The sequence below is a fragment of the Mustela erminea genome, chromosome 13 (genome assembly GCF_009829155.1).
Source record: "Mustela erminea isolate mMusErm1 chromosome 13, mMusErm1.Pri, whole genome shotgun sequence".
NCBI classification, from domain to species: Eukaryota; Metazoa; Chordata; class Mammalia; order Carnivora; family Mustelidae; genus Mustela; species Mustela erminea.
In genome coordinates, this window is record NC_045626.1 from 13,647,717 (window position 1) to 13,673,656 (window position 25,940).

The following is a 25,940-nucleotide window of genomic DNA, read 5'->3' on the forward strand; positions in this document are numbered from 1 at the left end:
AAGTTTCTCCATTAACTTTTCCAACCTCAGAAATATCTGAATCACATTTCCAGGCCAACATTCAAAAAAAAAAAAAAAAAAGTTGGCGGGGGATGCCTGGGTGGCTCAGTCGGTTAAGCATCTGCCTCCGGCTCAGGTCATGATTCCAGGGTCCTGGAATCGAGCCCCACATCAGGCTCCCTGCTCAGTGGGGAGTCTGATTCTCTCTCTCTCCCTGCCCCTTCCCCCACTCACGCTCTCTCTCTTGTGTGCTCTCTCTCAAATAAATAAATAAAATCTTTTTAAAAAGAGAAAAGAATAAACTGTCCCTTTCTTCAGTAACTGGTCACATGCACAGGGAAACTACATATCCAGTTGTCCAAAAGCCTTGGTTTAGTCATCAGCACATCGATGAAAAAGGAATTGTCAAAAAGTCTAGCTCACAGTTCTCAGACTTTAGGGTGAATCAGCACCACCCAAAGGGCCCGTCAAAGCCAATTCCTGGGCCCCACGCCCTGAGGATCTGCTTCAGTAGGTTTGGGGTGGGGCTTGACGATTCGGTTCTCTAGCTGCTGCTGCTGGCCCAGAAAACCACCCACCACCTGCCTTTGAGACCCAGGGGCTAAGGAGTGCATGCTGAGGGCAGCATTTATTTCCCTGTGGAATGAGAAACTTCCACATCAGAATCAGCTGGCAAAGCTTTCAAAAGTGCCAGTGACTAAAGGACTCAGGATCCCAGCATTGCAATGCACTTTCCACTTAAACCTTCTTGCTAAAATTTGAGACCTCCTCCACTGCGGGTTGGACATTTTAAAGAGCTTTGGAGAGGCCCACGGTTCTCAAAGTGTGGTCCCAGCTCAGCAGCGTGAGCATCACCTGAGAACTTGCTGGAGATGCACAGAACATTTGAGCCCCTGGCACAGAGGAAGCCCGTGGAAACGGCCAGCGCCTGCCCCCCCCCCCCCAACGCACACACAATTATTTCCCCTCCCTCTGCTTCTTGCCAGTTTTGTTTTGTTTTCTTTTTCACCAGAGAACGTGTAAGTTTATTCTTTTGGAATTTCCTAAATTTCATGGGGTTGATGTGCCAGGTGGGGAAGATGGCCTGGAAAAGAATTCTGAGTTGGAAGGAAGCTTTTCTACTATACTGTGGGCTTTAAAAAAAAAAAAAAAAAAGTATTGTGGGAAAAGAACCATAATATAAAACATGCCATCTTCATCATTTTAAGTGTAGCGTTCAGCGGCATGAAACACATTCCCACTGTCGTGCGACCATCACCAACCCCCATCTCTGGAACTGCTTCAAGCCCCCACTCCCCCACCCCCGCCCAGACTGCAACGTGGTCCCCATTAAACACGAATTTCCCACCCCCCACCCCCACCCCTACAACCCCTGGCAACCACCAGCCTACTTTCTGTCTCAGTGAAGTTAACCGTTCCAGGTATGGAGTCAAGCAGGACTTGGCCTGCTCTGGCTTATTTCACTTAGCAGAAGATGCGCCAAGTTCATCCACGTTGCAGGATGTGTCAGAGTTTCCTTCCTTCCCCCTCTTCCTTATTTTCTATGGTGGTTCGAAAACACATCACATCCCCCATCTTAACCATTTCGAAGTGCACCTCTCAGTAGTGTTAAGGAGGTTCACGTGCTTGTGAGCCGGACCTTGGAAACTTTTTCATCTTGCAAAGCGGAAAGTCTCGCCTCAGGAAGCCCCTCCCGGCCACGCCCCCAGCCACACCCCAGCCCCGCCCTGCCCCGCCCCCAGCCCCAGGCCACCACCTTTCTACGTTCTGTTTCTTTTTTCTTTTCTTTTCTTTCTTTTTTTTTTTTTTTTTTAAGATTTTATTTATTTATTTGACAGAGAGAGTTCACAAGCAGGCAGAGAAGCAGGCAGAGAGAGAGAGAGGGAAGCAGGTTCCCTGCTGAGCAGAGAGCCCCATGCGGGGCTCGATCCGAAGACCCTGGGATCAGGACCTGAGCCGAAGGCAGAAGCTTTAACCCACTGAGCCACCCCGGCGCCCCTCCTTCTGTTTCTGAGGAATTCGAGGACTCCGGGAACCTCAGGTGGGTAGGATCAGGCATTGTCGTCAGTCTTTTCAGGGCCGGCTCTTTTCAATCAGCATAACGTCCTCAAGGTTCATCCAGGGGGGAGCAGAATTCCCTTCCTTTTTAAGGCCTGATAATATTCCGCCGTGTGGGGGGCCCATTTTGTTTACCCCCATCCACGGCCGGGCCTCCGGGTTGCTGCCCGCTTTCGGCCGCCGTGAAACTGGGAGCACCGGAGCGTGACCCCAGTGCTCTCCGCCGAGCAGCGACGCTCTTCTGGCCGCACACGCGGTCCCTCGCGTTCCTGAGCCCCACACGGGGAAGGCAGGAAACGGACTGTGACCTGGAGGGTTCGCAGTGGAGTCCTAGCTCGGGGTGAGTCCAGGGGCCTGGTTAGAAACGCCAGCTTCTGCGGCGGATCCCAGTGGATCCCAGCTCTTCCTGCTGCGGCGGATCCCAGTGGATCCCAGCTCTTCCTGCTGCGGCGGATCCCAGTGGATCCCAGCTCTTCCTGCCGACCCCCTCCCCCACCCCCGAACGTGTTCTGCCACAGAAGCGGGGGCCACACCGGCCTTACACTGTTGGGTCCCGCGGGCCCCGGTCCCTGCCCCGCCGTGAGAGGAGCTCAGTGTATATGCTGATGAGCGGACAACGCTCAGAACCAGGGGCTCCAGGAGAACTTTCTAGATCACAGACTCTCTTGCCTTCACTCAGGGTCCAGAACCACGGTTTTACCGTAGTTGTTACTTGCTCCGATATGTAATCGGGTCTAGAAGCCCGTTCTCTCCGTTCAGAGCCCTCCCTGCCGTTCCTAGGCCCAGCCCTTTCTTGTTCATGCCATACCCCTTCCCTGGTCCTGATGGCCACTGGAGTTCTCCGTGGACAGCCCCCTCGTGGACACTCTGGACCTCCGAATCCATATTACCACCTCTGGTCTCCAACGCTGGCGGAGTTCCCATCTTGCTTTGTCTTTGGCCCCTGGAGACACGTCTCAGAGTTAAGACGCTGAGCCTCCAGCCTGCTCCCTCCTGCTGGGCATCAGGTCCAGCTCCTGTCCTGCAGAAAGTTGGGAGGAGGACCAAACAGATACTTGCCGGGTGACCTGAAGCTCTAGAGCGGGCAAGCCACGGCAGTCTAGCATGACTTCTGGGTCGCAGACGACTGTGAAGTACAAAGTCCCCCTGGACTTAGATGGCTCAGGGTTGGGGCCCCGAGTGATGGAGTCAGGAGATGTGAAAGGCATCCATATCACCCTAGGTCCTGGGAGCCCACAGACAGGAGAGATGATGTTTACCTTCCAAAGTACACTTGTTCTTCTGCCTTGGATTTGTGGCTCAAGTCTTGGGGTGGGGAATTTAAACACCTAGTGGGCGATGAAAGACAGACGATCCCTGCTGGCTCAAATACACCATTTTATAAACGCTAAGATATCCCTTGGTTCACACTCACCCAACCTGTGCCGCACAAGCTTGATTCTGAGCTCTCAGAGGTTGAGGACGGCCAGGGTCTCCTTGCATATCAAAGACTCTTGGTCAACCCAGCCAGCCCGGCTCCTGGAGAGTTACACCAGGGGAATCTGGAAGAAAATGTTAAGCGCTGGTGTCGGGAATAAAATCAGCGGAATGTGAAGAATTGAGAATCAAAGCATTTGCCAGAATTCTTCTCTGGATGCCCTATAAGATTTGCTGGGTATGCTAGACTAGTGGGTAATTTCTAAAAGTGTTTTTCGTGTACATCTTTAAAATATTTATTGAAAGCTATGGAGTCACGGCACTGTACTGAAAGCTCAGGATATGAATAACGCCTTTCGTTGGCCGTGCCAAATTTAATTTGTATACTAAGTGAAAGCAGTGACATTTGTGATTTCCAGTGCCTCTCGGTTGTCATCAGCACAGTGAAGTATTCAGAATTAATCTGGTAGGCAAGGCTAGTATCCCTAGCTTCTATATTGCTGCATATAAGAGATTAAGGAAAGTTCTATGCTGCAGAACTCATTTTCATACACACACGGCTTACAAGAAAGAAAAGAGTGCTATTTTTAAATGTGTATTTTCAAAGAACAGCAGCTCTCCAAGTGACAAGAGAGCAAACAGAACTGCTTTTAGAATGAAAGGGTAGGGTAAGTCGGAGGCAAGGGACCACACAGGTTTGGATGACGACTACGACGCAGTCTTACTCTTGGGCTTGCATCTAGTAGAGTGGGTGAGACCAATATACCAAAATAGTAGTGACCATATTTTCCAGATTCAAATTGAGGACACATGGGCTTGAAAAGAATGGGCGCACTGTGAGGGGACTACGGGACCAACTGTTTGGAATGGTAGCCGACTGAGGACATGTGTCGCCGTGCTTAGAACCGAAGACAGTAAGGACAGCTCTTGAGGAGTGATGTGTGGTGCCACGTGGCTTCACAATGCCATATTGTCCTCAGTGCCCCCGAGATGCCGAGCGCTCAGCCCTCACTGCCCGCAGTCCCCCCTTCACCAGGTGCTGAGCCAGGGGCGGCGGGGGACGGTGTCTGGGCCAGCTGCACACTCCCCTCTGGCCAGTCACATGCGTTCAAAACGCGGGAACCGGCCAGGGCTGGATGGTGTCAGAGCCTCAAACACCGAGGTGGCATCAGAAGCCCAGATCTACCACTCGTTTCAAGTTCTGGAATAAAAATGTAAAATAATTCTTTACACAATATTTCATACTACTGGAGAAGAAGGAGAAGGAGGAGGAAGATGCAAAGAAAAAGAAGAAGAAGAAGGAAGAAGGAAAAAAAGAGAAAGAAAAATCTGTTCGGCCTGAAGGGAATCGGTTATTTACATATTGCCAGTGGAACTAAAAATAAGTTTATTCTCGAAGAAAAGGTATCCGAGATTCCATAATAAGGTATCAAACCCTTTATCCGTTTGACCCCATAGTTTCACTTGGGGAGGCTGTACCTCAAAATGAAAATAGTTTTATACAAAATACATAGCAGCATGATTTACAAAATAGACAATGAAAACCACTAATACTCAAGAATAAGGGAATATTAATCAATAATATATTTTTAGCTACCAGAGGTTGGGAGGCTATGCTGGTAAATGGAAATGTGTAAAGGAAATAGTGAAGAAAAGAACATGAGTTTGTATGTACATCCTGAGTACAGCTTAGTAAACTGATGTGTATTATCAGTACATACCCAGAGAGAGTTTTTGTGCAACAAATAGCTATTTTGTGTTTATTCGGTTTTTTCCTCTAAGTTGCTTGCACTGTTTTGTTTTTTATTTTTTTTAAAGCTTGGGTATATGAGGGTGTTGTTTGAACCATCACGGTTTCATCTCACTGAGTTTCTTACCGGGTTATGTTCTCGCAAGGCACGATTCAAGTAATGTGTTTCTATTAAAGGAACGGTCTTTGGTTTATTACCATATTTTGACAAATTACAGGCAATTCAGTGTTGTCTCTGTAATAAGTCACTCCACGGTTTTAGGATACTTTCTTGGCAGAGGCAGAAGGACAGTCCCTATCACTCCCATCACATTCAGGAATATGCTGGGTCTCGGTCCTGGCAGTGTAGGTCACACATGTGAACATCAGCTGTCACGTGACAGAGCTCAGAAGCGAGGAACTGTTGTGATATTTACAACAGTGCTGTTCCCGAATTATTAATACCGTGCTTCCTGAGCTTTTCAGTCTTAAAAATTAATTAAAGCTCCTCTTTTTTTTTCTTCAAGATTCTAAACTGATTGAGAGAGAGAGAGTGAGGATGTGCACAAGTGGGGGGAAGGGCAGAGGGAGAGGGAGAGAGAATCTGCAGCAGACTCCAAGCGGAATGCAGAGCCCGACGTGGGGCTTGATCTCACCACCGAGTCACGACCTGCGCCAAAGTCGGGAGTGGGATTCTCAACCAATTGAGCCACCCAGGCACCCCGACTTACATCTCCTCCCCTTTAAATGCCCTCTTTGGGGTCCCTCCCATTCCCCGTCTTGCCAACTCGTACTTTCTCAGCCAAGACCCCCCAAGGAGCCTGCTGTTGTCTGCAGCTTCTTTCAGGGGGTTCCTGGTTATGGTTATCAGACTCAGTAAATGCTTTCCTGAGCTCTCTGCAACACCGAGTGCTGGGGACCACCCATCTCCTTGGATCTCCCTCCCCCAGCGTGGGACCATGTCTGACACGCCAACACGTGGGAGCAGCAGGTGTCGAGGACCCGCAAGGTAAGGGCTCCGCAGAGGGGCTTGCCTGGCAAGGCAGGCCACTCCTCATCCCCTAGGCACATAAGCTACCCTGGTCACCAGCTGAGCACAAAGGAGGGAGTGGATGCCAACAGTCCCTGCTGGGACCCCACCCCACCCCTGCTGGGCCACAGGCAGGTGGCAGCCATTCTGGAAACTTCTGATATAGGACAGACACAATGGCAAAAGCCTGTGGAAACAGACGTGGCCACCCCATCCCCGTGCTCTTTCTTCCCTCCAAAATACGGAGTTGAGGACTGGGTCTCTTTGTGGCCAGACCCTTCTTTAGAAAGTTCTGGAATTCCTCCCTGCAGTACTCAGCTTCTAGTAGCCAAGTGTGCCATCGATGAAAGCCTTCCACGACGGCAGAGTGGACAATGGCTGCCAGAAAGGGCTGCAGCCAGAATGGGGGTGGGCATGAGGGGTGGCCTCCTCAGTCCCACAGAGGGCTCCAGGCAGCCCCATGGGGCAGCAGCTCCCAGCTCCCGGTCCGCAGACTGGAAGGCAGAAAGCAGCTGACCCAAGCAGGTTCTGGGCCTTCCAGCAACACCAGCAACACCTCTGGGCTCGTGTTCTACCTCACAGTCCAGGTTGGTCCTGGCTGCCCTGGTTTCATGGGATAATCTGAGTTTGAAGGGCAGGGAGCCAGGGAGGGGCCTGGCTGTCCTCCTTGAGGTCTAATGGCTAATGTCCTTGTCACAGACCCTGGAGGGGGGGTCTACTGTGCCCGCATCTTGCTCTACTCAAAGGCTCACCTCAGCCAGTAATGGGCAGAGACTGGTCTCTGGGATTCCTGTCTGGACCCAGGAGCCCTGGGAATGGCGCTCAGTCCAAATCCCGCACAAAGCTCGGGTCTCTGTGGGCCTTCAGGTAGGACCTGCTTCTGGTGGTGACAAGGAGCAACCCAGGACAGAAAACTGAGAACAGAAGGAGGGACGAGGGAGGGGGTGCTTGTGTGTGCACGGGCCTGTGTGTGCATGTGTGTGTGTGAGTGTGTGTGAGTGAAGGGTTGGCGGTGAGCTGGTCCCGCTGCCGGACCGACATGTGAACTGGGCAGTTGTGGGCCCCACAATCCTGAGGGAACAGCAATACCTGGGTAGACATTCACTGTCTGCCCTTGGGCCCCGGAGAAAGAGCTAGAAAGTCTCTTCTCCCCACACATTTCATTTCTGGGACAGGCAGCCCGCAGAGCCGGCCAGCTGGCAAATGGCTTTGTCCCCCTCAGCTCCCCTGTCTGATGAGAGCTCGGGAGAGGGTCATGGGGGGGCTAGAGGCTTCCGGCTCCCTGGGCTAAGCGGCGGCCACGTCTGTGATGCCCGTCGGCAGGAAGGCCTGGTGACTTCCAGAGCTCAGGAGACAGACTGAGGCCCCCTTTCAGCCCCTGTGGAGACCCTCCCCTCCCCCCACCAAGGGCTGGTGTTAGGAGGTGGGGCCACTGGGGGTGCTTGGGCCGTGGGGGTGGGGCCCAGGGAATGTGGGTGGCGCCTCATAAAGGAGGCGCAGAGCCCCTCACCCCTGCCGTCCTCCCCGTGAGGACAGAGCGGGAAGTCCGGGGCCTAGAACGACAACGAGGAGTCCCACCAGAACGGACCATGTGGGTGCCCCATCCAGGACACACAGCCGCCAGAAACGAAAGAACTTTCTGTTGTTTACAAGCCACCCAGTCAGTGGTATTTTGTCGTAAAGGCCTGAACAGACTCGGACAAAGCCCAAGTCCAGGCAGTTAGCCCCCCCGCGCCCCGCGCCCCCAGCCAGCCCACCCCATCGCCCTCGGCCCTCCCGGGTTTCTCTCCCCACCTCAGGACCTTTGCTTCGGGGTCGGGCTCCGGCTCCTCTCCTGACTTGCCCTCCCCTCTCACTCCGCTCCTTCTCTTTCCCTCTTCCCGCCGCGGGGAGCTCCTGGTTCTAGCAAATCAGAGCCTGGTGGCTGCAGCCCTGGGAACCTGGCAAAACCCCAAACAGACACCAGCGCACCCCCCTCCCCGGTCCCGCCAGAGCCGCCCGCAGCTGGGCTCGGGGACCGCCGCCGTGCGGACCAGCTGCTGCCCATCTCCTGTCACCCCCCGCTTTTTTCCAAGTGACATCTCCCATATCAAAGACACTGCCCAGCTGTCAAAATAAGGGCTCGTCTTTTCACACAGAGGACAGAACTGCTGCAAAGAGGTGATGTAAACACGGAAACAAAGTGGAGGAAGGGGCGGTGGCTGGGTTGCCTTCCTCCAAAGTCGCCGTTTTTCCAGAAGCCTGGACCGAAATGACCTTCGTGGGTCCTTAGAACAGCGACTGACAAGCACATCCTTCCAGCCAGAAAAGCCTGCATCAAAGGAAAGCCAAGAAAGGGATAGAGAGTTTGATCTCCAGAGGAGAAAGACGGACAGCATGCAAAGTGTTCAGGACAGAGGGACAGCCAGGCCTGGGAGTTAATCATTCCCGGGGTCCCCGCAGGACAGTGTGGGAGGTGCATACTGCAGGCAAAGTGAATTCCTAGGTAAGATAACGAGGGAGCCAAGACGGGCAGCCCGGATGCCCGGAGGCATGAAGTAGGGTGACCTTCTTAAGCCTTGACGGGAGCTCGTCCTCCGTTTCCTGAGAAACACCCCTCACGGACACACCTCCTCCCGAGAATGACACTTTCTCACATCAAACTGAAGGCCCTCCTGCTTTGTTCTTGCCCTGTTACCCTAAGCAAACCACTTAAATGTTCTCTGCCTCGGTTTCCCCAGTGGTAAGGTGGGGAATCTGAAGACCAGACCCGGGGATAATTTGGAGGCTCCCAGGAGATCCCGGTTGGGGCCCTCCACGGGGGTGGCACTGGGTATGGAAATGCAAACCCGCTGGCGGCCTGAGTTTATTTTTAAACGTCCCTGGATTTCATACGACATAATGATAGTCCGCAGCGTGTGCTCACAGTGCCCGCACCACCCACCACTTCTTCTGTGTCGAAGCCATCCAGCCTCCAGTCAGGCAACAAGGTCAAAATCAGATCCAGGAGGAAAAGCGCTCAAACGCGAGGCTCTAGTGCTCCCCCGCCCCCTGCCGGCCACCAGCACAGGGAGGCCTGCCCCAGGGGGATCAGTAGGCACCGAGGCTTTGGGACTGTGGTCTTTTGGGCCCAACTGTAGCTGCTGAGAGCTGCTGTGGAAAACACACATTCCAAAGGATGTGGTGACCCGAACCCATGGAGATCCAAAATCCCTCCTCTATCTGCCCGAAGGCCCCAGAGCAGGAAATGGAGGTTCTGTGGGGCCCACAGCATCATTAAAACCCCCAGCCTAATAAAAAGGGGGCACGTCTCACTCAAACAAGCGCTGCAAGGATTCTTGATCCCTCAGTTAATCCTGAGCACTGAGAACAGAGCCGGGAAGCTGGGTAGTCCCCCCTGGGATGCAGGACCGGCTGAAACGCTGCATAAGCGTCCAGCACGCAGAAGCTCCAGAAGCCACGTGGAAGCAGCTAGAAGTCACTGCAGTGTGGAGTGAGGTGGTTAATCTAAGAGTGGAGGTCCAACACCGGGAGGCGGGAGGCGAGGATGGTGTCTGCAGACTCAGTGCCAGACTGGGGACAGGTCGCTGTGATGCGGCTGCCCCGGCCATTGCTGGAACGTGTGGGTCCAGGAGGTAAGCGCAGAAGGAGGCTCTCCATGCCCGGGCAATGAGACCTTTCTTGCCGGTGTCCTTTGGAATCTATAGCAGCTGTGCCTACAGTAACCAGCTAGTAAGTGGACTGCAGAATGGAGAAAAATATCTAGAAGGAGCATCGCCATAACCAGGGGCAGAAGTGACTCCGTGATGAGCAAGTAGTTTCAGAGCTGGCCCTGCCCTACTGCTCCTGGGGCCATAACTAGCCATGGCTTTGGATGAGTAAAGCGTGCATTGGAAATTCTGCCCTGGGAGACATGTTATGCGGTCTCTTAGACGCTCACCTTTCCTAGGAGAAGCAAGCTGTCCCTGCTTTTATCCAGTGTTGGACTCTCTAAGACACTTTCCACAGCGGATCAGAACCGAAGGGGCCCTACCCAAGGACTGCCTTAGCAGATGGGATGGCCAGTCCGCTTCGCTCTTGGATATCAGAGCTAAGAGGCGGTCGGTGATGAAGGCGAATCAGAGACTTGAGGTGTAGAGGTGTGGAGGGAGCAGGTCTGTGAGCAGGTGGACGAAGCTGGCGGGGGACAGAGAAGCACCCAGCAGAGGGTGTCCAGGGAGAAGCAGAGGTGCCCAGAGAGCAGGGCCCTGCTGGCCAGCGCGCAGAGCCCTCAGGTCCAGACAGTGACCCGCGCCAGTTCTCACCTGTCACGGGTATCCTAACAATGAATTTTTTTTAAAGTAACCTAAGACTCTTACTAGAGCAGAGACATGGGCCCTGCTGGTCTGGGAAATGATAATATTCTACATGGGTGCTCGGAATCTGGTGATCTAGCAGCTGCCTAGAAATTAGGCTTTGGTATCGTCATCAAAACACGAGAGTCCTGGTTTCTCAGCCTATCCAGGCCGAGTACAGTTTAATACCCTAATGACTAAGATAGCTGCTTACTTTGATGTTCCTTATTCTTGTTATCGTTAGGAAGATTAAGGACTGCTTTTACTGTGATGACTGTGTGGAGAGTCTTCATATTCTCAGCAAAAAGGGGGCAGGAGAGGAGGAGGAGAAGGCAAGTGGAATGTTTCCTTTCCAGCGTGAAATAATGGCTGGTTTCTTTAGCATCAAACGAGAAGACAGAAAAAGCCAGGTACTCCTGGGGGCCTAGAAAACAAGGCATGTTTGGCAGACAAGCTTATTCAAGGTCCTGCTAATTCCCCAGGGGTATCTGTGTCAACCTCTTCAGGCCTCCAGAGCGTTCTATGACATGGCAGGTTCCTGTCAGCTAAAGCCCGCTGTCTCTCGAGGGTCACTGCTTCCGAGCCCTGGTCCATCAGGACAGCTGTGCTTTCTGCTCCCAGGCAGAAGTCTGGTTGCCAGTTGGAGATGGTTGTTACTTTGGAGCCTGGAAGAGAGCATAAGGCATCCACGGGAGGAACTCCCTGTGGGGTCTGGGGCACAGGGAAGAGGACGTGTACTTTCTAGCCACACCGCCACCGGGCTGGGGCTGTGTTGGGTGTTCTCAAGAGAGGAGCCCCTGGAAGCTTCCCAGGCAGGGCTGACCTGCTGGCAGAGCACACACTCCCAAAGGGCTCCCGGGGAGCCCAGGTGACCTACTTAGCGCTGCCGGGGTGCGGCGGGCTGTCCGTTTCTGAGCGCCGGGTCGCTCAGAGCTGCTCGCTGCCCACCCCACTGGCCGCTGAGGAGGCCACTCCCTGCATCTCCACCCAGATGCCTTCTTCTCCGTCCTGGTGTCCGGGCAGGGAGGTTTCTGCCCAGGTAGCGAGGTACAGAAATGACAGCTTGGTCCCCTGGCCCTTAAACATGGGGCATGGCTAACGGGGGCACATCAGGACCACTGTGCCATTCTGTTTCGGGACCCACTTCCTGCTCGCCTCAGCTCCACCTCCATGAGACCGAGGAGGCCAGAGCATTGGAGGTAGTGACCGGGGCCCTTCGGATGGGTTTCAAAAAGTCCACAACCCCTGTGAACAGCTGGTGATAGCCTGTGGACATGTGCATTGGAGGGACCTGTGAGGCCAGAAGGGTTTAAACCACTGACATAGGGGTCTCCTTATAGGAAAGGAAAGGTGATCGGAGTCTTAGAGTTTTCTCGAATAGGAGGTAGACAAGCGACTTCAGTGTTTCCCACCAAGAAGTGTAGAACATCGAGGGGAGTCCAGGCTCCAGCATCAGGATCGTGTCCCGTCTCTGTCACTGAGTTGTCTTGTGACCCTGGGTGTTTATCCTTTTTGAGGAAAGACAATTGTGTCTACTAAATACCTGAGCCCTTCCCCTGGGGCATGAAGCCTCCCGTGGCTTTGCGCGTCCCTTCTGTGACCCCATCTCCCGCTCTCTCCCGTTTCCCCCGCTTCCTACACTGGCATCCTCTCTCCTGAATGTTCTCTTTACCTCCACGTGCAAACCAAGCCCATTGCAGAGGGGGGGCAGTCCTGAGGGCAGTGCTGCGGCTGAGGCTCCCAGGTGACCTCCGTGCGGGCCAGGTGCTCCCCTCGCTCTCCCAGCAACCCCCCCCCCCAGCCTGCCACACCCCATCCTTCTCTCCTTCTTCCTGCCCCTCCATGCCTGGTTCTAGGGGTCTCCCGAGAAACAGAACCAAGAGTACAGAAAGGTTTATGGTGAGGGACAGGTGCGTGCAGTTACAGAGCTTGAGAAGTCTCTCGATCTGGGAGGGAGGCCCAGGACCGCAGGCGGGGAGATCCAGTCCAAACCCGAACACCCGAGAACCAGGAGCGCCAATGGTAGCAAAACCCCGGCTTCTGTTCGATCAAACCCTGTGCCCGCTCCATGTCCCTGCTCATGTGGTGGCCCCGATGGAGACGGATGCCAGCCCCATGGGCCAGTCTGTCCTTAAATGCAGGACCTGAACATGCGGGACCCTTCCTGCTGCCCAGTACACCCGCCCTTCCCCGGCCCCCTCCTGCTTGCTTCGCTCTCCGCAGACCCCGTGGATCTCTTCATCCTCCCTCTCAGCTGCTCATTGGGTTCCAATTTCAGGCGACACATGTCATTTCTGCAGATTTCATTTCCCGCTGCTCTGTCCCCCAGCATCTGTGTCATACCCTGTGCCCTCTCTTGGGGGGCAAGGGCCAGCTGCCCCTGCTCGCCTTCACGGCAAGACGATTCCGTTCATGGTCACGGTCACTCACTTTTCTCCTCCCCTTGTTGACTGAAGCCACTCCACTCAGACTCTCATCTGCTCCTCTGTGGAAACTGCCCTTGCCAGAGTCACCAGTGACCTTGAGGAGGTCATCAGTGTCAAGCCTCGGTCCTCATCTTAGTGACCGGTCTGCACACCCTCCTTGAGGCATGTTCTTCACTTGTCTTCCCAGACTTTTCCACTGTCACCCGCAGCCGCGTCCTTCATCTCCTAGTTGGTGCCACCCCCTCCTCTGGCCACTGAAGTGACCGAGGGCTCGGTTTTGGACCTCTTCTCTGTCCACACTGCTAATTAATGCCAGCGGCATGGTGACGGCTCCCCAGTGTCCCCCTCCATCCCAGAACACTCCCCTCAGGCCAGGCTACTACATCTGACTGGTCTGTCCACATCTGTGCGTGGGTTTCTAGAGGGCCTGCCCCTCACAGAGTTCTCCCTAACTCACTAAGGCCACCAGCTTCCTGGGAGAATTACTACCAGAGAAATCATGAAGTCACCCTGCAAACGGCAGACATGAAGCAACCCTTTGGGTTCCATAAGCAAGCGGAAGGAAAGCTCCAAGAACTGGATGTCGCCAAGGAGAAGGGCCGCCTTCCTAAAGACTGCTTCAGTTATCGTCAGCAGAGAGACTGAAACGGGAGAAGCTCCTTCAGGGTGAAGATGAGCTCATGGAGAAAAACGGGCAGGGCGCGCCCTTCAGAGGTCACACCAGAATGGAATGGGGGACTCCTCCCCTTGCCAGGGCAGGGAACCCTCCCAAAGCCTGTCTTACAGGAAGGGGTCTATCACTTCTCTGGGCCAGGGGCTATCGTGCCTTCCCTCTTCTCCATGGGAATTTTGTTGTTTCTACTTTGCCACTGTGTGTTGGGTGTGGGGAGTGGGACAGACAACTTACCCCCCTTAATTCACTGGTCACCAGAACACAGGAGCGACATATGGTCTTGAGGGAGAAGAATGTCCATGACTAGAGATCCTGGGTGCGAGTCTGGGTTGTCTCCCAAGGGAAGGGGATGAGCGTTTCCATGTGTGGGAAGAATGAGATGGTTTGATGACCAAAGGGATGGACTGTGGCAGAGACAGTGCAGTATCCTTTCCTTGTAGGGTCACTGGAAAAGCAAGTTTCCCAGTCTCCTTGGTAGTGGGTGGGGCTGACCAGCTTAAGTTAATGTAATACAGGCCAAGAGTGGTCCGTAAAAAATTACCCTTGTGTAATCCTCCCTTTTATCCCCCTCCCATGGTGACTGGGGAGGCCACATCTCGTGGACATCAGTGCCTTGGGATGGAAACAACCTAAGTCCCTAAGTGACTGCATGACACAAAGTCCTGGAACGACCTTCTGACCCTTGTGACATGAGTCCTTTCTACCGCTCCACCTGAGACCACGCTGGACTCAGAGTAAGACTTTTAGAGCATCAGGTCACTGAGCTTTTAGGGTTCTGTGTTAGTTGGCTTACCCTGACTTACACAGAAGGTACTCAGTAATTACAGTAACTGAATGTTCTAATTTCAGAGCCCAAGCTTTTAACCATTGGACTCTCTTGGCTGGCCTTCTGTATGCCCGCCCTCCCCCTCTCTCTTTCTCTCTTTCTTTTTCTTTTTAGAGATTTTCATTTATTTATTTGAGAGAGAGAGAACATGAGCAGGGGGAGAAGGCAGAAGGAGAAGGAGAAGCAGATTCCCTACCGAGCAGGGAGCCCGGACAAGGAGCTCCATCCCAGGACCCTGAGATCATGACCTGAGCCGAAGGCAGATGCTTAACTGACTGAGCCACCCAGGTGCCCCCTTCTCCCTCTTTCTTTATAATACAAAATTCTTTTCTGATGTTAAAAGTAGTACTTGCTCAAAATTCAACAACAACAAAAACAAATAAACTGATTAAAAATGGGCACAGGACTTGAACAGGCATTCTCCAAAGAAGATGTGCAAATGGCCAACAAGCACATGAAAAGATGTTCTCAACACCATTTGTCATCAGGGAAATTCTAAACCAAAACCACCACGAGTCATCACCCGAGACCTGTCAGGATGGCTGTTCTCCAGAACCCAGAAAATATCAAGCATTTGGGAGGATCTGGAGAAATCAGAAGGCTGATGCCCCACTGGTGGGAATGTGAAATGATGCAGATGTGGCGGAAAACAGCACAGCAGTTCCTCAAAAAACTAAAACCAGAACTATCCCATGATCTAGCAATTCCACTTCGGATATATACTGGGCCTCAAAGAGCATTAGCATAACACTGCTAATAACAGTAGCATTAGCCACAACCACCAAAGGTGGAAGCAACCCAAGCGTCCACCGAGGAGTAATGGATAAACAAAATGAGGGGTACATACAACGGAATATTATTCAGCCTTGAAAAGGAAGTAAACTCCGACATGCTACATGGATGCCCCTTGAAGACCTTATGCTCAATAAAATAAGCCAGCCACTATGACAAATGTCGAATGCTCCATTACAGATTCTCCTTAGGGAGGCTCAAATTCACGGAGACAGAAAGTATAAGGGGTTGAGGGGAAAGGGGAAGGGGGAGCTGCGGTTTAGAGGCTGCAGAATTTCAGCTTTCCAAGTTGAAACAGTTGGGAGGTTGGTGGCCCAGCGAACTGCATGTACCCTTGCAGATTGGCGAAGATGGTAAGTTTCATGTTAAGTGTTTTACCACCATTAAAATTCTTTGACAAAGTTATTACATGCTTATTTTTAAAACATGGCAAAATACAAAGCAAGTTTTAAAACAGTATCCTCACTCCCTCCAGGAGAGATTACCACTGTTGAGAGTCTTTTTAGGCAGCGCAAGTGGAGTTGTTTTCTAAAACATTGATTCAACAGCATAGAGGGAAAGCCCAGTCTTGGAGAAGAAAGCAGTCCTGCTAGAGGGAGTGAGGATTTGCCCACTTTCTGCTTCCAGGCAGACTGGAACAAAGCCAGTATTTCTGTCTTCACATTTGAATCTGCTGAATGTTGTCTTTGTGACAAGAAGCACAGAGGCCTCCAGCAGAGGCCAGCATTTGGACAAACTATAATTCGTTCTAGACTCAGGACCATACAAATGGATACCTGGGGCATTTCTTTCTTTCATTTACACACATATTCATTCATTGCATAAATATCTGTTGATCGTCTGCATATGCTAGACCCCGAGCTACGGGTTCAGGACACAGCAGGGAATAGAAGAGGACACTTACCTTCCAGTTGGGGAGAAAAGCTGTAAACAAGTAAACAAACAGAAATTTCAAACGGAGAAGTGTTCTGGGAAAAAAAAAAAAAAAAAAAAGGACAGGGTGATGCTACGGGAAGGAAGAGGCAGGGAGGAGGAGCCACCTGGGCCGAGATCTGGAAGATGGGAATGAGCCCCCGCAGGAAGTGCTGGAGACACAAAAGGACATTACGTCACTCACGTGAACAGACTACAGGAGTCTGTGGCGATGACGTCAGAACAACGGTCAGCTCCGGGAGGATCCTGGCTCAAAGCATGAGGGAGCCTTCTGGCGAGCCGGCGTCTGTTTTCTCTACCTGGGGGAATATATACGTGCAGGATTGTGTAAAAGCTCACTGGGCTGCACACTCTAAAATGTGTGCACTATCTTATACGAAGGTTGTACTGCAATAAACATCAAATAAAATACCCCCTTCCCAAAAAAGAAAGGAGAGCACGGAGCGGGGCGCGGCGGGGTTTCCAGGCCGAGGGAACCATAAAGCACAAAGCCCTGCAGGGGGCGCCGCCCGGGACCGAGGAGCCCGGGGCAGCCCCGCGGGGAGGCGGAGGGAAGGGGCCGCCGCGGGCACCGTCGCAGCAACTGCGGTTATCCCTGGGGAGAGAACGGAGACTGGGGCCCTGAGACCAGGGATGTTTAACTGGTTTACCCTTTTTGTTTTGTTTTGTTTTTAATGTTTTTGAACATGTCTCCATGTTTTCGATGGAAATAGGTAAATGAGGCCATTTGCATTTGCTTTGTGTTTTCCTGCCTTTCCATCCGTTGTTCTCAGGAAGCCAATGGCTTTGAAGGGCCTTTCCTCGTCTCAAGGGAAGATGCAGGGGTGTGAAGCCCGCCCGACTTCTTCGTGTCTGGGCTGCGGTCCTGCCCTGCCCGCTCGGAGGATCGTCGTTGCTCGATTCCAGGAAGACCCGGAGGGACCCGCGGGGATGCGGGGGGCGAGGGAGGGGTGCAGGCGGGGCGTGGGGGGGATGGCTCCTCGCTGCATTCCTCCCACATTTACCGAGTGCTTATATGGACAGACCCGGCTCGTCCCGCGGACGCCCCCAGGGCCAGTCTCCCTTCCCCACCCAGGATGGACGCAAATGCGGAGGCCGCAAACCCGAGGCACAGGGGCGTAGGATCCTGCGCGGCGGCGAAGGACGAAGACATCCGAAGGGGAAGATTTCCCGGCCTTGCGGGGCTGCCTGCGCGTCTGGGGAGCCTGCGTCCCCAGCCCCCGGGCCAGGACCCTTCCTCGCCTTCTTCCAGGCGCGCAGGGGAGACGGCGCGGGGGCGCAGGCAGCGGGGAGGCCCGGCCCGCGGGGCGCCGCGGGGACTCGCTCCTGCCGGGCCCGCGGGGTGCTCGTGGGCTCGACGGGGCGGGCGGCGGGCGGGGCTGGCTCCTCCTCCCGGCGTCCCCACGCCTCCCGCAGGGACGACAGCCTGCGGGCCCCGCGGTCTCAGCAGTTTCTGGAGTCAGCATCCTCCGTCCCGCACCACGACACTCCCCGGGGCGGCCTCCTCTGGGCGGCTCTCTGGTTTCTAAAAATGGCTTGGAGAGCCTGGGCGGGGGGGGGGGTTCCTTCCCGAGGACCTGACGATGTCACAAACCGCCCCCCCTCGCGGGTCCCAAGAACCTCCTTGGAGCCAGGAGATGCGACCCCGGGCGGCCCCTGCGCCCTCAAACCGCACGACCTTCCATCCCGGCTTCCACGTGAGGGTCTCATCCCAGGGCCACACTGGGGTCTGCGCCCCAACCTATTTTTGTCAAGTGCATATTTTCAAGCTTGCTTATTTATGGAGAAGCAGTCGGAGGCTGGATTTGGTCACAAGTCACCACCAGACTTGGGGACAGCAGGAGTCCTCTGTCCCCTCAACTTCTTCTCCAAAAAGGCCCGATTTCTAGGGAAGCCAAACTCTTTGTTCCATTGAATTCTGGAATCAGGGTGAGAATTTCCAAATCAATGAACCCGACTCAGCGAGTGGCCTCATTGCCCCTGTAGTCCCACTCCTGGTGGGGGATGGCAGGTCTCTGGGCACAAAACCGCTGCTCAGCACCGTGGGTTTTCTTTGTAAGTCTATGTGCATGATTCCACCACTTCAAAACATCATTCTCAGAGGGGCTGTGGCTTCCCCAGGCCACACTCAACAGGGAGATTACTTAGGGGTACACCAAGGTCGAGGAACGCAACTAGAAACTGTGCTCTCCATGGGTACAACTGAAGAAACAAGCATGCTTAACATCAGCCACAAAATTATAATTTCTACTTATTTTCCTAATCATTAACACCTAGATTTCCAGCATCAGGACACCTGGATTCTCCTGGCTCTGGTTTTTTGTTTTTTTTTTCTAATTCCGTTGAGACCTGGACCCTTCCCGTCTCACTCTTATTTCCCTCATCCAGTTTGAAACCACAGACGGCTAGAGGAGATGGAACTTTCTACAATTCTACCATTTGCTGCCTCTGCGCCCCTCATTCCTCCTCTCAATTCATTTAGCCGAAGGTTTCCCCCACCTCAGAGCTCAGAGTCAAGACCTCCCCGCTTCCCTAACCTCAGCAGCACCTGCCACCTGGCCCCTTTCTAATGGTGTGTCCTGACGGCAGACGCCAACTTGACAATGTCCCTCCCTGTGTCATCCATTTTCCTACATAGACAACAGGGGCAGCGGGCTCTGGGGCCAGAAGAAACATTCGTTTTTATTAGAACTTCCTGTCAGCCTGGAACGAGAGATGCTGTGTCTGTACCAGCGTATTCAATACAACTTTCTGCCATGAAGGGAATGTTCTCATCCAATATGGCGGCCAACTACTGAGCGCTGGTGTGGCTAGTGCGACTGAATTTTAAATTTTATTTAAACATTTAAAGTGTTTAACAGCTATTTTGAGGTATAAAAAGCATCAGTGAACAGCATATCAAGTGTTAAGATGGATGATTTCACATATATACCAGGATACCATTACCACAATCTAGACAACAAATAAACCTGTCAGGTCCAGAAATTTCCTCATGCCCATTTGTATCCCTCCATCCTTGCCCCCCACACTCAGGCAACCACTGATCTGCCTTCTCCAGTCTGTACTCTCTCTCTCTCTCTTTTTTTTTTTTTTTAAGATTTTATTTATTTGACAGAGAGAGATCACAAGAAGGCAGAGAGGCAGGCAGAGAGAAAGGGGGAAGCAGGCCCCCCACTGAGCAGAGCACTTGATGTGGGGCTCGATCCCAGGACCCTGGGATCATGACCTGAGCCAAAGGCAGAGGCTTTAACCCACTGAGCCACCCAGGCGCCCCTGTACTCTTTCTTTCTTTCTTTTCTTTTCTTTTTTTTTTCTTTTTTTTTTTTAATTTTTTATTTTTTATAAACATATATTTTTATCCCCAGGGGTACAGGTCTGTGAATCACCAGGTTTACACACTTCACAGCACTCACCAAAGCACATACCCTCCCCAATGTCCATAATCCCACCCCCTTCTCCCAAACCCCCTCCCCCCAGCAACCCTCAGTTTGTTTTGTGAGATTAAGAGTCACTTATGGTTTGTCTCCCTCCCAATCCCATCTTGTTTCATTTATTCTTCTCCTACCCACTTAAGCCCCCATGTTGCATCACCACTTCCTCATATCAGTCTTTCTTTTCTTTTTTCTTTTTTTTTTTTTTTTTTTTTTTGGTTTGGCTTCTTTTACTCAGCAAAATTATTTTGAGATTCATCCATGTTGTCTGTTTGTTTCATTTTATTGCTGAAGAATATTCCATGGTTTGGAGATGTAATTTCACCTGCTGATGGATACTTGGGTGGTTTCCATTTTTTGGCTATGAACAAATAAAGCTGCTATGAGCCTTCTTGCACTGATCTTCATAAAGACCAACACTTTCACTTCTCTGGGGTAAATTCCTAAAAGCAGAACGGCTGGATCAGAGTAGGTGTTTTGTTTACCTTGCTAGAAACAGACAAACTTCTCCCAAGTGCTTGTACCATTGTCCACTCCTGCCTGTTCCTCTACAAACCAGCCAACAACTGGTATGGTCAGCCGTTTCACTTTAGTCATTCTAATGGGTTTGTCTCATTGCTGTGTGTGTGTTTGTTTTTTTTTTTTAAGATTTTATTTATTTATTTGACAGACAGATATCACAAGTAGGCAGAGAGGCAGGCAGAGAGAAGAAGGGAAGCAGGATCCCTGCTGAGCAGAGAGTCCGATGCGGGGCTTGATCTCAGGACCCTGAGATCATGACCTGAGCTGAAGGCAGAGGCTTTAACCCACTGAGCTACATAGGCACCCCTCATTGCCGTTTTAATTTTAGTTTTCCTGCTGCCTAATGATGGTGAACATCTTTTCATGGGTTTGATATTGGTATATCTTCTTAAGTAAAGTGTTCATATCTTTTGCCCATTTTGTAATATTTTTTTTGGTACTGAGTTTTGAGGGTTCTTTACATATTCTAGATGCAAGTCCCTTACCTTATCAAATACATGATGTGCAAATATCTTCTCCCAGTTGATGACTTGTCTTTTCATTTTCTGAGTGTTTTTCAAAGAGCAGTTTGAATTCGATAAAACCCAATTTATTAATTTATTGTTTCTTATGGATCGTGTTTTCAGTGTGGCACCTAAGAAATCTTTGCCTAGCCCAAAGTCACACAGGTTTTCCCCCCTATGTTTTCTACTATAAATTTTATAGTTTTTGTCTTTACATTTAGATGTATGGTCCAATTTGAGTTAAATGGACCATTAAATGTACTATTTGGTATCTGGAGCAAGGTGGGGATTATTCATTTTTTTCCAATTGTTTCAACACCATTTGTTGAAACGACTATCCTTTGTCCACTGAATCACCTTGTACCCTTATGGAAAATCAGTTTTGGGGGCGCCTGGGTGGCTCAGTGGGTTAAGCCGGTGCTTTCAGCTCAGGTCATGATCCCAGGTCCAGGGATCAAGTCCTGCATCCGGCTCCCTGGTCAGCAGAGAGCCCGCTTCTCCCTCTGCCTCTGCCTACTGCTCTGCCCACTTGTGCTCTCTCTTTCTCTCTCTGTCAAATAAATAAATAAATATATACATCCTTTAAAAAAAAAGAAAATCAGTTTTTGATACATGTGTGGGCCTATATCTGGACTCTCATATTCCACTGATGAATTAAAATTTAAACTTAAATAATGCCTGTGGCTAATGGCTACCAAATTGGACATTTCAGGTTTAAACTGTAAGCATCTCAGAACAGGTGCTATATATAAATCTCACCAGAGGAAACTTTTTGCTTTGCCTTAGGCACCAGAATAATTTTATCTGGACCTTCTTACCATATGACTGCTAAAGAGGAATTAAATTTTCACTGTTTCTCAGAAAGCAGACTTCAATTTTCCTCTTCCAGCTTATTATTGGGTCTTTAAGGGCTGGAGGCCCAAAGAGACGGGGGAACTACAGGCTCTGAGGTCCCATGTTCAAATCCTGACTTAGCAACTTACTAGCTATGCGGCCATAAGCGAGCTGCTTCACGTTCCTTCCTCAGTTTCTGCATCTATAAAATGGGCATTGTGAGTATAACCTATTTCAGAGGATTGTTTCAGAATTAAATAATGCATGGAGTGCTTAGGCAAATACCTAGTACATGATAAAGCCTTAAAGCTAGTCATTATTATTATTTCATGTGAAATAAAAGACAGCAGCAGAAGCGGGAGACATTGTGTACTTTCTGAACCCCCGTTTCCTGTCTTCAGAGACACTCTGCTGTGTTTTAGTGTGGGTCTCAAACACTCTAGCTTCGGTATATTCCATGGCTGTGCGGGTCCTGGGACCATTATACCCATTTGCAGATGAGAATTAAGGTACTTAAATATTTTTCCAAAATCAGTCAGCTACAGCAACTACCATTTGAGGCCTGAGCTGAAAACCTGGCTTACTTCTTCTTTTACTGCACATATATTTAAAAATACATTGATGAGGAACTCAGTCTTTTGTGTCCCAAATAAGGTTAAAGGAGTCATGAGGGGATGTCACTGCAGGCCCACAGTTACTACTGAATTAATTAATATTCCAGTAATACTGAACTTCAGAGAAGAGACTTTGCTATTCTGAAGAATGAGGACAGGGCGTCTAAATTCAGGTTTCCAGGTTTGTAAACTTTGTGCTTTTAACTTAATGATGTTCAAAGTCAATGGACCTCTGAGCAGCCTGGGAACTTCTGAGATGCCCCTGCTTGGGTCTCTCCTAGTCGGGCCAGGCTGTGCCCTGGAGTCTGCATGTCACGGGCCCCCAGATGGCCCTTGGGTGACACTGGGAGAAGCGCCATGACCCACGGCACTCCTTGTCTGGCACCGGACCCTTCCAACTTCGTGTGCAACCAGGAATTACTGCCACATTAGCCAGAGCAAACACACCTCCGGCTTTCCCTTTCCCTCAGGTGGAAAGTCTGATTTAGGGGGAACAGGATTTCGCACCAGCTCAGCAGGCACAATGATTTATTTTCACCCGGGCCATACCCACTGTAGAGAAGCTCACTTTCGCTTTGCCATATTTTTCCATATAGCCATACGGAAAATATGTCTGTCTTAATACTGAACAGATCCTTTGGTATTGTGAAGCATTGGGACGTCACATCAACGTGTCGTGAGGAGGGTAGAGTGGGAGGAGGGTTCTGGAGACCCACAGGAAAAGCCCCTCTCTGGAGCCGAACTTCCTTTCCAGTGCCAAGCACAGATTTTCCATCCTGTAGGAAACGGATGGGATTAATGGTCTAGCCTATTGTCTTTTCTTCTACCAAGGCCCTGTGAAGGTCTGTGCGTTTGTGTTCCAGAAAGGAGTCCCATCTGCACCACGGAGGGACAGGCAGCACCTGCAAACCCGGCCTGGGGCCTGCGTTTTAAAACTGACTTACTTCTTCTTTTACAATGCAAGTCTCCAGAAATGAATGGGGGAGGAACTTGGCCTTTGTATCCCAAATAAGGTGGAAGAAGTTATGAGGGGATGTCACTGTTGGCCTGCAGTGTCTGTCTTCCGGGCAAGTAATAAATGGGGTTGGCGGTGGCCCAGCCCCTTGAAAGTGCCTGGTTGTCCCTACAAGGAAGGGACTTGAGAGCCCCCAGGGTCTATCCCCGCTGCCAAGTGATCGGTGCCAGCTCCAGGTCAAGAGATTTGCCACCACCAAGGAGTCCACTCCTGGCACACTGCTAACTGTTTAAGGAGGTGCCGAGGGCAACTGTTCTGTGTTGCCTCTGACAAGAATGACGACAGAGTGAAACCCTCTGACTGGTTTCTGTCTCCTAACATTCCCACGTTTCCATTTCATTGCAGCAGAAGGAACGAAGACTCACAGAATCAAAAGACAAGGAGAAAACCTTTTCAAAGCTCCTATCTGATGAAGGATTCATACCCAAGACATACACAGAACTCTTAAAACTCAACAGAAGAAGGCAAACCACCCAGTGTTTAAAAATCAGCAGAAGTCCTGAACAGACACCTACCAAAAAAGATGACAAGCAAGCCTGTGAAAGGCTGCTCCCCATCACAGCTCATTAGGCATCTGCAGGTTCATACGTAACACACCGCTGTGGGCAGACTAGAGTGACTGATAGCACCAAACGCCGGCGAGGATGTGGAGCAACCGGAACTCCCGCAACATACAGGTGGGGATGCAAAATGGAAGCCAGACAAAATGGACGCCAGGTTGGCAGTTTCTTATAAAACGAAACACATCTTACCGTGTGGTTCAGTGATTAAGCTCCTTGGCATTTTTCCAGAAGTTGAAAATGGACGTGCACACAAAACTTGCCTGTGGATGTTTAGGGCAGTTTTATTCATAATTGCCAAATCCTGGGAGCAACCACGATATGCTTCAGCAGGTGTGCGGATATATAAATTGTGGCCCATCCAGACACTGGATTGTTCGGCAAAAAAAGAAAAGAGTTATTATTTCATGAAAAGGCATGAAGGGACCAAAAATGCAACTTACTTTAGTGAACGAAGCCAATCATTCAGTCTCCATAATTACTGAGTACCTTCTGCTAATCATTCTGTATGATTCCAACTATATGACATTCTGGAAAAGGCACAACCATGGAGATAATACAATGATCAGTGGTTACTGAGGGTGGGAGGGAAGGATGAAGAGGCAGAGCACAGAGGATTTTTAAGGAACTGTTCTATAGGATGCTACACTGGTCAGGGGCGCCTGGGTGGCTCAGTCAGTTAGGCTCCTGGGGTTGGCTCAGGTCATGATCCCAGGGTCCTGGGATAGAAAACCACATCAGGGTCCCTGCTCAGTGGGGAGCCTGCTTCACCCTCTCCCTGTGCCTCAGACTTGTGCTTGCCCTCTTTCTCTCTCTCAAAAACCAAAACAAAACAAAACAAAAAAGACGGTCGATGCATGTCACACCTTTGTCAAAACCCACAGGATGTACAACACAGCCATGAACTCTATTGCCATGAACTTTAGTAATTAAAGTATCACTATTGGCTCATCCATTAGAAAAAGGAAAGATATAAAATGCACGCATAGGATGATTACAATTTTATGGAATAGAAATAGCTAACACAACGCAATTGAATCCACAGAAAAGAGGCATTCCCAATTTTGGAAGGCGCTAACACAGGAAGGCCAGTTTTGAATAAGAAAACATTCTTGAAGGAAATGGAAGGATGTGTTAGAGCTCCCTATATGCTAGGGCGGGCAGTGGCCTTGAACGTATTAACCCGCACAGTGCCCCGTGACACCTGTTGTCTGTACCTGCGGGTAAGGGAGCTCGCTCAGAGAGAGGCTCCAGCTCCCAGGCCGTCTTGGGATTCAAACAGGTGCGTGCCCATCACTAGGACACACTGCCTTAAAAAAAAATTAGCAATTCGACTGAGTTCAAAATGCTGTGCAGGAACCGCTTTAAAACAAAGCTATAACATGACGTATTTGTTAGTAAACAGATCCTTCTGAAACGCTCGGAAAGTGCTTGCCTAGCGGTTTCAGCCTTGCCCCAGAAACCGAATTCCTGCTGCTCTGCTGAGCAAGGTGAAGGCAAAGTTCGACCACTCACCTTTCTCTGGCTCCATAAATCCGCCGGTGCGGATCAGAGGTGGCTTCCCGGGAGGCCTCACTGCTCCTGCGGTGGCCCGGGGACTCTTCTGTCCCTGGCTGGAGTGAGGGTGAGTGGTGACTTGTAGGGCAGGTGGGGGTCCCCGGGACCGAGCCTGGGGCGGGAGGCGGAGGCCGCCCAGGACCGGGCTCGCAGTCGCGACAGCGCCCCCTGCCGGCCGCGGACGGCGCTCGCGCTCAGGCTCAGGCTGGTGCCGGCAGGAGCCAACACCCCGGCCGCGCGGGGAAGGTCCTCTCTGCGCCCCCCGCTCCCCACGGCTCAGAAGCGGCCCGCGACCACGCTGCGCACCCCCGGCCGACCCGGGGACGCGGTTTCCCCGGGCCGTCGGCTCCCTAAGTTCCCAGCAGCAGCTCCAGGCAAGCCTGGCGCCCGTGTCGCCGAGGGGGAGAGGCCCTCGGTCCCTTTCCCTGTCCGTTCCCCGGCCCGCGCCTGCCACGGTCCCCGGCCACCGCCACGGCCACGCTCCCCGGCCGCGACTCCGGACCCCGTCGGCGTGGGCCACTGATGGCCAATTCTTCCCGGAGGTGGGGGGAGTCGGGGGAGTATTTTTTTGCTCCTCGGGGCACACCCTCGATCTTCATCTTCGAGTTCTCCTGTCAACCTGCTTTGATGGCGCCGCTTTGCTCCCACTCGCCCCCGGACCGAACTTGGGTACTGCGTTCTGTAGGTCTGAGTTTGGGTCGGGGCGAG

At 51.6% G+C, this 25,940-nt stretch overlaps 1 protein-coding gene across 1 annotated transcript; it reads right to left on the reverse strand.

The window, feature by feature from the left end:
* Window positions 1-1,923: 1,923 nt before the first annotated feature.
* Window positions 1,924-25,831, reverse strand: LOC116571463. The gene is made up of 9 exons (XM_032309445.1): window positions 25,684-25,831; window positions 25,191-25,425; window positions 23,868-24,043; window positions 16,381-16,495; window positions 16,168-16,187; window positions 8,028-11,211; window positions 3,473-3,599; window positions 3,318-3,386; window positions 1,924-3,079 (listed from the first exon to the last, which is right to left on the reverse strand). The coding sequence occupies exons 1-6, from the start codon at window positions 25,829-25,831 to the stop codon at window positions 11,006-11,008; spliced, it is 900 nt and encodes a 299-aa protein (XP_032165336.1). The 3' UTR covers window positions 1,924-3,079; window positions 3,318-3,386; window positions 3,473-3,599; window positions 8,028-11,005.
* Between the last annotated feature and the right edge of the window lie 109 nt (window positions 25,832-25,940).